We start from the raw sequence: 11,982 nt of genomic DNA, 5'->3' as shown, positions 1-11,982 counted from the left end.
AGAGAGAGAGAGAGCTAGTCCAATTTGCAAATTTAGTATGTATTGTCGCTTCAAAAATGCTCATTACTCGCCAAAATTCAAGTGAACAAAATCCAACAACTGAGATTTCAAGTTCATTCTTTTTTTTAAGGAAAAACTAAATAAAATAATGTGTTAAAAAATATTTCACACAAACGACTTTTTTCACTTGACCACAATCCCAAATTTCTATCAAAATATGACAATAACAATTAATAGAATTGTTATAGAAGAAGGAAAATAATAAGAGGAAAATAATGATATATAATCACTGCATCTTTGAAAATTCACTAATTATATATGAATTTAATCCTACGAAGATAATAATCCTATATAAATCCTATATAAATAAATAAAATTTAAATGTATACAAAATATACAAAACATATAAAATATAAATCGTAATGATATTTTTATATAATAAAACAGTGTGTATGTTAATTAGAAACCGTGGTAGAGAAAAAGTTTTTTTAGATATTAAAAACAATGGAATTTTTAACTAATTACAAGCTAACTAATTACAATTATAATTTAACTAATTACAATTTGGTTAAATTTTTTTCTTATATAAAAAAATTGCAAGAGAATATATTTCTTCTATATTTCTCTTGTCAAATATGATTACGGACATACAGTTATCATCCGACCAATGTCTTTATTCATTTCGGCCGCTAGATGGACATAGTGTGCAAACGAGGAAGATTCGAAGTCATTTAAAAGGGGAGAGAGAAACTATTCTATATTTAGCATCAGCTGGCATCTTCCAGTCACTAGCGTCGTCAGTTGTTCGTGATCATTTAATATTTGAATATGTATAAACGCGGCGCGTTGATAGTTTTAGAAGGTTGTGATCGGGCAGGTAAATCGACCCAAGTGAAGATGCTGATGAATGCATTGAACGATTTGCAGATCCCTGCGAAAGCCAGGGCATTTCCAAGTGAGTTGTAGTAAACCGCAAGTCATGAAATTAGGTTATTTTGCGCGGGAAAGATTTTTCTATTATATTGTAAAATATAAACCAACGAAAATTCGGAATTCACCAACGAAACATAATAATAATGTCGAAAAATAATAATTGAAGAATATTTTTATAATTCGGAATGTTAAATTGTTTTGTCATTGTTACATTTATTGTGTTAATATCATTACATTTCCTGTTATTATGAATATGGATGGGCGCGCAAACTCGATAAATTATATAGTGTTGTTTAAAAAAATAAATTAATTTCATAATAGACTTGATCACGTCAAGGAATAAAGTTATTCATAATCCAGAAATCTTTGTCCAATAAAAATTGTAAGTTCAAACTTTGTGTATTTGAAGAAATATTTCTTTTTTATTTTCTTTTGTAGACAGAAAGACTCCTGTTGGAACTATTTTAAATAGTTTCCTGTCAAAAGAGATAAATGTGCCACCGGAGGCTGCTCACTTACTGTTTTCTGCCAATCGTTGGGAGTGCAAGGAGGACATGGAGAAGACGCTTCGATCCGGCACTACTTTAGTGATAGACAGATATGCAGCTTCTGGCACTGTGTATACAGCAGCTAACACTGGCAGAAGTCTCAGCTGGTGTCAGCAGGCTGATTTAGGTCTTCCAAAGCCAGACTGTGTAGTGTTTCTCAAGGTGTCCAAACAACAGCAAGAACTGCGTGGTGACTGGGGAAAGGAAAGGTTTGAACATGATGAATTTCAACAGCGTGTCAATGTCAATTATGAAAAATTAAGAGACGACACTTGGCTCATTGTAAACGCTGATCAAGACGAATCAGCAGTGCATGCTGAAATATTACAAAAAACATTGTCTATTATTCAAGAAGTTCAATATCGTAGTATAGAATTACTAGGTGATTGAAAAAAATATTAAGAAGTCTGCATATATTCCTGTCTCAGCAAATTACTATATTAATAAGTATTTGCTATTATTTTTAATAAAATCTTGATTATACAATAAATACATTCCTTCTTGAATAAAAATCTATTTTAATATTTGAAAATTTTTTAATCGTTAGATTTGTACTTGCATATCAAAAAAATTATAAATCATTGTGTAAATTGTTATTTGATAGATATTATTATTGATTAATGTAAGTAAAATAAATATTGTTGAAATATAAAAAATTTGATTCTTAAGAAGAAATTTGAATAAATATTTATTTTTGCTGAATAAATTGATGTTATGTTTGCCTTCAAACTATTTATTTTATATATCAAATTTAAATATCAAATTTTGCAATAATGAAAATCGTTCATTTTAATTTATATTGCAATAAATAAAATTCAAGAATATGATAACGTTACGCGATAACGTTTTATCTTGCCAGTTTATATAATTTCGTATTTATAATAACTAACCAATGAAAAATTTCCGTTTTGGAGTAATATGATCTGAACTTTATCGAGAAAAGTGAACATTAAAGAAAGAACTAGAGATTGCATGTGTCTTTCTCTCGAACAAAGCTAGAAAAGCGTAGAAAGATCTGGTTTTATCTCGTACGTTTGGACTCGATCTCAGTAATATAAAGTACTTTGCCAGATATATTTCCAGAATCAGATCGCACACTTTATCGCGCGTATGTGTGTTCGTATTTGTACGTGTTCATGAGATACATTTGCCTTGGGGTATGATTGATGTTCCAATACGTTAGAATTGTATCATAAATGAAACTATATAGGAAAACTATATACAAAAGTATTTAAAATATTAAAATATGAATAGAATTGCGTGTTATTATTTGTAACAATATTAATAGTACAAATTAGACAATAAAAATGTTTATGTTATACATGTATAATACAAGTTTGATAATATCAAAATTTTATTATATTTTATTATATTTTATTATGTATGTATATCTTTGACATAATATAAATTATATTTATTATTTTTTATTACGAGGAAAAACATTGAGAGATTAAAAAGCGGAAATTCCTCTCGAGAGCGAAACTCGAAGACTAACTGTCGATTCTTTCCTCTTTAACTTAATTATAGTAATAATTAAAGAATCCCATTCCTTTCTAGGTCATAATCTTCTAGGTATAATGCACATACAAAAAAGAAAGAAAGTAACAAATAAAAAAAATTGGAAATTGGTTTTAAAATTTTAATATTTAGATTTATATCCTCTCTTTCCTCCTAAGCAATAACAAATTAAAATATAAGGTCTATTATATTGAACGAGCAACGTTAAAATGACTGATAAACAAAAATATATTTTATTTTTCTGATGATGACATTTTTACAGGATGTTTTGAGCTTAACCCTCATCAGTCGTATATAAATTCAATTAACTTTCTATATCTTAATAAAATATCGCAATAATTATGAGAACTTCATTTCACTTTCTGTTATAATTTTTCGTTTTATTGTAAGAATACACCATAATGCTCCTCAATTAACAATCGTGAAGCGTTAGTATGTCAATGAAGTCCAATTTTTGAGCTTATTCTTCGTTATTCGCGAAAAATAGAGTCAATTAATTAAAATCATCAATGTTCCAGATTCAAATTAATCTCTGTTCATCAAATTAATATAGATATACATGGTGTTCATAGATTGAATTAACAGTCAAACTGTGTCAACGTAATCAGTTACATGAAATTCATTACGTGTAAATTAAAAGTCGAAAAGCAAGTAAAAACCGAAAATTATTAAAATTATAACTTATAGAGACAAATATAACATACTACAAAGACTGTCCTTTTCCTAATTCTTTCCTAATTTCCTATTTCTACTGATTTTTGAGAAATTGGATTTTTGCATTTACAAATCCTTAAATTACAAATTTTGGTACTCCTTAAAATTGTAATTTTATGTATATTTTAATTTTTAATTGCTTTAGACGTATTATATGTAGCACAAAGTAATAGTATATTATTAAAAATTATAAATCGTCTAAAGTGCACTTTAGCTTGAAAATACTCATGATCTATGGAGCTCATATCCTTGAATGAATACGGCAACGGAAATCGATTATGTTGAGCACGATGACGACGGTTGCTAAGTTGCACGATGATAAATTGCATCTCGCCCATATACTGTGTGTAATGATGTCTGCAGTTAGAAGCAAGCATATTAAGTGTCTTCATGCAAGTATACGTGCACTACAAAGTACTGAATAATGAATATACATACAGATGAATATACATAATGAATATACATACATGGTCGGAACAATATCACAAAAAATTCAAGTAGGCGATGATGGATCTACACTCTTCTTTATAGCGTGTCCTAAGTTAAAAAGGTCAATTCTAATTAGCGCATTTTAGAATTGCACTAATCCTTTCGTCTATATAATTTTTTGTTTTTAAAATAATTTGGAAGGGAAGTCTTTTTTAAACAAACTAATTATCCGAAAAACTTAACAGATAAATGAAGATTTTTACTATATTAGATTTACTATATCAGATAATTATTTAGCAAATAATGTAATTAATAATTGAAATTAAGTGCCGTATTGAATTGACGTATTAAAATACAAAACAAAAGATTTTGTTATGTGTGTTTTTAATCTATGTATATTGCCGAGTTTCCTTTTTTTGTCTAATAATATAAAGTATTTTCTGTGCAGCATTAAATAATCAAATAAATGTTTTTTCTCTGCAAAATCGAATAATTCCAAATCTTCTTTCCTTTGTTATAATTTAAAGTAATCTATTTATCTCTTTAATCATAATATCTCTCTGCTTCCTGACTGTGAATTATTGCGACCCTCTATGACGACACGCCATTAATCCTTCAGCATTGCTTACGTGCAGCGATGTGCGCCGGGTGTACAAATCGTATTATTCAAAGGTTGGGAATGTCGTCTGGGAATCGCGTCCTCCCAAGCCTGTTACGAATCTTTGGACGACAGCGCAACTTTGTTTCGTACGGAAACGCGACCCAGGGAAATTGCATTCGGCGAAGAAAATCGGCGGAAGTGCACAATAGAGCAAGTCTGAATTGATTCCGGAGGCGATATAATTTTCCACGTGGGCAAGGACGTGATTTCGCGAATTACCGGGAAAACTATTATCTTCGAACTCTAATTGTAAGTTTCATATTGTTTACTCAATGACATATTGCGAGAAAATGAATTTACTCTAAGAGAATTTTTTCTTCTTCTGTACACATAGGGCATTATATTATGTCCTGCAATAATAATTTGTAGAGTTTCTTTTTGTTTAAGTGTTTATTTCGTAGTAATAATTAGTCCGTTATTGATCATAATTAATTAAATTCGTCTTTTTTTGTGAATACATTCATTGACAAGAAACATTATGTGGAAGATTTATAGCGACATTAATTTTTGTCGTTTTTTAAACTTATTTACTGTAAATATAATTAGATATTTGATTGCACATGATCCTCCGTTGATTTTTAAACTTCTCCAAGATTCATCATTTCTTTTTTTCTCTGTAAATTTAAGAAAACTATGTTAGTTTTTGTACTTATTTTTATCAAAGCAACAGAACAAAAATAAAAAAAAGAGAATAAAAAATGAAAATGTTGATCAACAAATTATTATTTATTGCTTTTTATATCTTCATTATAAAATTTCAAAATATTTTATATATATTGCATTGATAGAAATGTGACATAAATAAAAAATTAATATTTAGAAAATATAAAAATTGACTTACAAAGAAACTAACTAATATAATATTTTTGTGATAAAACGCATTTTTTTGTCGATACATTGCTTATATCAATAAAAATATCAATTCATCATAATTCTAATAAGGAACGAAATATAATTTTATATTAAGACTGCATTGGTCGAATTTTGAAAAATAACTTATAATATAATTTTAAAGAATACATATTATATGATAATTAAAAGTATAATAACATGGAAAGAAAATAAAGTTATATCATTATCTTAATTAAAACGTTCTAAAATTTAAAAAGAATTTGAAAAATGCTCTACTGAAAAGTTGCTAATTTTGGGTGGAGGTGTATCACTTTTCAACGCAACAACTTAAGATAATTATAATATTATGATTGTTGTCTTGTTCCTTTTTTCAAAGAATACATTTACAGCAAGGAACATGTTTACAAGTACATTCACTCACTATAAAATGACGTTTAATCTCTCCTGGGACTTATAGTGAAGATACTCCTCTCCGTCTCGCACGAACGCCTTGGTCTCAATTGTGGTACACCACTATCACTAATCGTGAATGTGTCGGCGGAAACAGTAGTTACAGTTCGCGCTACGTCAAACGGACCGAAGACGAACGTCGTCTCATACTGCTTCATCCAGTCAGAATCAGATCTCAATCTTTTCCGCTCTGGTTCATCGCTAGTATTACTCTGAGATTCATCGACGGAACGTCTTTTCAACGACTTCCGTGAGGAATTCTTGACATTTCCGTCCAGATCGGCCTCCTCGACTTCGTCTCTCAGGAAAGAGCAGGAAATCACTTTCATATTTAGCTCCTTTATATCTAATTGTGAATCAACGGCAGATATATCGTTGAACACTTGTTGCGACGCGATATCGTTATCATTCACATTGTCAACCTTTGGAGATTCGATTGATCGCTCGTTGCTCGATACTCGATTATTTTTACATCTCTCCTCATTGTTGACTGTTTTATCGCATTCACTTTTATATTCTGTATTTGTCCTGGATTCGCTCGCTTGCGTCAAGTAGACATCATCGGATTTAGAAGTTCGAGCTATACTTTCGAGCTGAATGTCGACGACTTTCGAAGGCCTCTCTGACATTGAAATAATGGCGATATCTTCATTTTCCCTTGACGTTGATTCATTGCTGGGCTTAGCCTCAGAAAGTTCTTCGTTTAATTGAGCCTTGTCATGCGATCTCTTTAGCGGGTTTCTTCTCTTCCAATCAATATCTTTTTTCTCATAAGTTATTTTAGAAATTTTATTCACTAAGGCATAATCAACAATCGGGTCTTTTTCCTTTGAACTGATAGCAAAATTGAACAGATTGTTGAATTTATCGGCTTCCTTAGAGATTCGAATCCTAAGATTATAATTGTGATTCCTGCTAGTAGACTCGCACTGTTTCTGCGATGCATTAGCTGTGAGATAATCGTCGAATGTGACGAATTTCCTGAAAGATATCCCCGTCTCCAGATCCTCCCATGCATCGCAACGGATTTCCAGTAAGCAATCGTCGGTTCGAAAGCTTGTGCGCTGAAAACTGGCGATAATGAGATCACGCGGAACTTGCCGCCACGCTTCCACCAAGCTTTTCACTACGTTCTCGACGTTCCATCGGTGTCTACGTTCTCTGATTCCTTCTACATACCTACGACGAATATTTCCTACAGTTCCTTATAGGCGAGATAATTAAGTCTTTGAAGCGCGAACTCCTGTTTATTAACAAGAGGTATTTTCCACAAGTAATTTCAACGTGATAAGAGAAATTCTGAAAATTTCACAGAATTTTCATTAACAGTTTTACGTCTTATTATTTTCATATTTTACAAACAAAGTTATTATTATAGATTGCTTCGGATTTGTAGCCCTTTTGCATTTTTTGTACGAAACGCATGGAAATCTTTATTTTATTATTTCAAACTTTAAAGCTTTAAAATTATTGATTGTTAATATCTTAATATAGCAATAAAAATGAAAAAGATTTAGAAGGATCAATGAATTATTATAATATTATAATATAATTATTATTTTAATTATGAATTAAAATATTCTGCTCATCAGTTATTAGCATAATAATTGTTTTTAAATTATAAACAATTGTGATAATTTCTAAATTATAAATATTTGTAATGAATTTTATACATAATAAATTTATAATCTTTCATAACCTCATAAATTAAGTGTAACTGTTTCTATTTTACTCATGCTGCAAGAGATGATAAAATTCGTCACAAAATAATTTATAATTTAGAAACAATTATATTATGTTAAAAGTTAATAAAATTTTGCAGAATATTTTAATTTTGATTGTAATTTTAAAAGCAATTAGTCATCTTTTCATGAACATTACTTGCTTCTGTAAGTCATCTTCACGAAATGGAAGACATCTCTCTTCAGGGGCCTCAACGTTGGAGGAAAGTCATCAGGAAAAAAGATATGTTTAATGTTGCTCAGTTTGAGATCTCGAAGAGCGTCGATACGATTTCTATGCAAAAGTAGCAGGATTCTGCGATCGTTGTTCGACATAAGATAGTTCAATTGGATCAACCATTCTCTGAAGAGACTGTCATTTATCGAGGCGTCTTCACTGTGACTATATACATGATCCTTGCCCATTATCACAGCGAGATAAGAACCGCAGATCAATAGTGGTAACTTCTCGGTACCAGAGGCATTGCAGCACAACAGTATTGTCGTTTTTTCCAAGTTCGTATCAGATTCATCTTGCCGTATTTTTGATGCTGATATTTCGATAGGTGGAACATCCGAATACATCATCAACTCATCTACATGGAAGAGATCTTTATGCTTATACTGTGTGATGATGGATCGCATCATATCGATCCAGAGACGGTAATTATTGAAGATTGGTCCAGAAGATTTCTTCGAATTTAACAAGAAGCCATACTTCTTCAGGAAAGATGTTAGCCATTTCTCAGAACATTTAAAATCTAATCGAAAATTAAAAAGAAAAGATATTTAAACGCGATGAAATATTATATACTGCAAATATTATTTATGATACACACACGTATTTTTTTTATTATTAATATAAACTTTTTATGACATTTGGATGTGTTGCTCCATATATATAGAATATCTTACATATTTGAATACCGAAATTAATTCCATATAGAATAAAAAAATAGAGGACAAACATTATTCTTTCTAAAAAAAGAATAAAATAAATATCCTAATGGGAAAAGACACTGTTCCCCTGAATTAAATGGAACATTCAATACCGCCATCGCGAGTAGCTATTATCCCTTCGATTATCGCGATACGAAAATGAATAACCCGCGGGAATTGTCAGATTAACCCCCCGATCGTGCTTCGAACCCTTCAAATAATACGAGAATGTATGGTGGAAACGTGCTGGTCAGTCCGTGCTTATGGGCTAACTCGAGGGCCTTGTCACGTAGGAGATGCTTGTCAAGGAGACAGCCGGTAGCGTGTCTCTCACAGGTCCATCTCAGCAGATCGTTCTTGAACACTCTCATGATTGCATTGATATCTTAGTTGATGTATGACTTCTAGGATATTTCGACTTGAGCAGTCCTTTGCCGTCCGGAGAGTGCTTGACGTTTTGGAGGATTTTTCGGCGGATTGCAATTGGGAGCAGGACAGGTTAGGTCTATTGAGGATAAAAATTTTTGACGGACAGACGTAACTGGCGATTCGCGTTTGTCTCGCGCGAAACCGCATTGACAGCTAAATTGCGCCTCCGGTGCGCTCGTTTCGTTTTGTCGAGATTTTTCAGTTTAAAGAAATAAATCTAGTGTGTGATAAGTATACATATGTATATACATACACATCAGACAAATAATTTTAAATCCTTAAAGTAATTTCCCTAAAACAAATTTTTTTAAATATGTAAAAATGATGTCTTAGGCTCTCCATGACATGATTTGAATTTAAATTTGACATAATTTAATATAATTTATGTAATAATAATTAATATGATCTAAATAATAATTAATATGAATTAATATATATAATTTAAATTTAAATTTCATATAATTTGATATGATTTATATAATTATGATAATTATATAAATCGTATTAAATTATATCAAATTTAAATTCAAAACGCAGGGAGCCTAAGATATCAATGTTATATATATATATCTTTATTTTTATTTTAATTATTTTAAATGATTCATTTTTTAATGATTCAAAATTATTTATTTTTATTATTATTATTATTATTATTATTTAATATGTACAGTAATATTTTTTTATTCGTGGAGCTATGATACATTGATTTTTAGAAAATATATTATAATATCTTCAAATGTATCTTTTGCAGTAGTATACAATCTATTATAAAATCTATTATATTTTTTAAAATAAAAGTTTCTCTAAAATTAATTAGAATTATTTTATATATATTCGCAGAATATATATAAAATATATATTTATTTAAAATAAATAATTTATGTACATAATCAAAAATAACGAAAATAAATTCATAGCAATACGTAAAAATATTTTTGTGGAAAAATGATATTTTAGTGTATTTCCTCTAAAAGTTAGTCAGTTAATTTTTAAGTTTAATAAAAAATATTCAAATTAATACACTATGAAAAGCGGTTCTAGTGCAAGTTTTGGCAAAAATGTAATGTTTTTGAAGCAAATTATTATTGTCTTTCAAAAAGGTCATGAAAGTGACAAATAACGGTAGGAAATGAAAGAGATGGAGAACAATTTTAAGGAATGAGACTGGCATTCATTCTCCAAACAAGTTTCTCTAAACAAGTTTCATATTATTATATTATATGGATTTGGCGGATTAATCGTTTGCGCTGATTGGAATAATTAATTAGCTGTCGAGATGAAGGGTAATTTCGATGATACACAAACATTTATCTTGAGATATTTAAAGAATGTAGAATATGAACAGTTTTGCTCTTTAATCTCCCTCCTCCCCACCCTCCTTCCTATAGGCACCATAGAGGCTTATTTAATCTGTCTTATTCACTTAGAACAAAGTTGATTAGATCAACATTAAACTATAAATTATAATAAAAGTACGTAAATTTCTGTTTATATATTTAGTGTATATATTCCCATTTCTAAATAAATAAAATCTAATTTATTTAAGAATTTATTTTCAAAATGAATTTTACGAAATAAAAATGCGAAACGATTTACCAGCCTTTTTTCCTCTTCATTCAAATATATATTATAATATATTATAATATATTTTATAATATATTAAATTTTATAATATATTAAATATATTAAATATATATTATAATATATTAAATTTTATTTGAAGGAAAGTTTTATAACATGGACACTGCGAAGGACGTGAATACTTTTCTCGTGCTTTATTCCGAGGTCATCGGTAACCAAGTACTTTAATTCGCGACTTATCGCTTTTATCCTTTGAGGATAAGACCAGAGATTCTAACTTATGGAAGATCTTACTTTCTAAAAGTTTTCGGGGTTGCTAAATTTGATTCTGGCCTCAGAAATCTAAAATTCAAATTTCTAAAAAATAATCTAATTAAAAATAATCTGATGAAAAATAATTTCCATATTAAGTTCACCATTTTGAATTTTTTATTTTTGACTTCAGATTCAAACCATTAACAATTTACTTCATAAGCCATGTTTCATAAAAATTGAGTAAGAAGTTTATAAAATAAAAAGGGCTAACCACAAATGGGTCGTCGGTTCACAAAAGGTTATTGCACGTTCTTTTCATGACATATATACTCTCTTAATATGCAGACTATTCCTGACTGGTATTCAGTCGCTCCGTCGCCAAGTTTTTTCGTCATTTCTGTTTAATTGCACGAGGAATGAGAACAGCAACGTCACGATGTGACGACGGAGCTATCCAGCATTCACGGCATTATCTTTAAAAGCATTCTTTTTTACTCTATTTTTCCAGTCTCTGACAATCTTTTTTCTGTTTCAACTATATACTACTTTCTCGTAGCAAATAAACGGCGAATCAAAGAAAGTATTTATTGACACAATTTTTCTTGAATTAAACTTATTACTTAATTATAATAACTTATTAATTATTAACTCTGAGTATCATCACACAATTTATTACTATGCAGTAAAGAATTTGCAAAAACAACTATCGAAATTTGTTTTTGTTCTGAAAGGGAGTTAAGAGTTTAAAATTTTTTGTTAAATCTTGTATTACATTTATAGCAAATATATTATCAATTTACAATCGATCATTCACTATTTAAATATTAATAATTAATGAAATAAATCTAAATAAATATTTCTATTAGTCATACACATACTTAATATCATTAATTATGTTTATAAAAATTTATGGAGGTATAAAAAGGAAAAAATTGCTACAAAAACGTTCAAT

General features: G+C 29.5%; 2 protein-coding genes across 2 annotated transcripts; one reads left to right on the top strand and one right to left on the bottom strand.

Moving 5' to 3' along the window:
- Window positions 1–828: 828 nt before the first annotated feature.
- Window positions 829–1,871, top strand: LOC105619937 (thymidylate kinase). Its single transcript, XM_012201451.1, has 2 exons — window positions 829–955; window positions 1,372–1,871. The coding sequence occupies exons 1-2, from the start codon at window positions 829–831 to the stop codon at window positions 1,869–1,871; spliced, it is 627 nt and encodes a 208-aa protein (XP_012056841.1).
- A 4,218-nt stretch (window positions 1,872–6,089) lies between these two features.
- LOC105620022 (protein PDC2-like) lies at window positions 6,090–9,136 on the bottom strand. The gene is made up of 3 exons (XM_012201534.1): window positions 9,013–9,136; window positions 7,987–8,587; window positions 6,090–7,284 (listed from the first exon to the last, which is right to left on the bottom strand). Exons 1-3 carry the CDS (start codon window positions 9,134–9,136, stop codon window positions 6,090–6,092), a joined length of 1,920 nt encoding a protein of 639 aa, XP_012056924.1.
- Window positions 9,137–11,982: the final 2,846 nt, after the last annotated feature.

This window comes from Atta cephalotes, assembly GCF_000143395.1.
Source record: "Atta cephalotes unplaced genomic scaffold scaffold00023, whole genome shotgun sequence".
Lineage (NCBI taxonomy): Eukaryota > Metazoa > Arthropoda > Insecta > Hymenoptera > Formicidae > Atta > Atta cephalotes.
The sequence above is the reverse complement of the archived record's forward strand: the minus strand, read 5'-3'. Positions and strand labels throughout refer to the sequence as shown.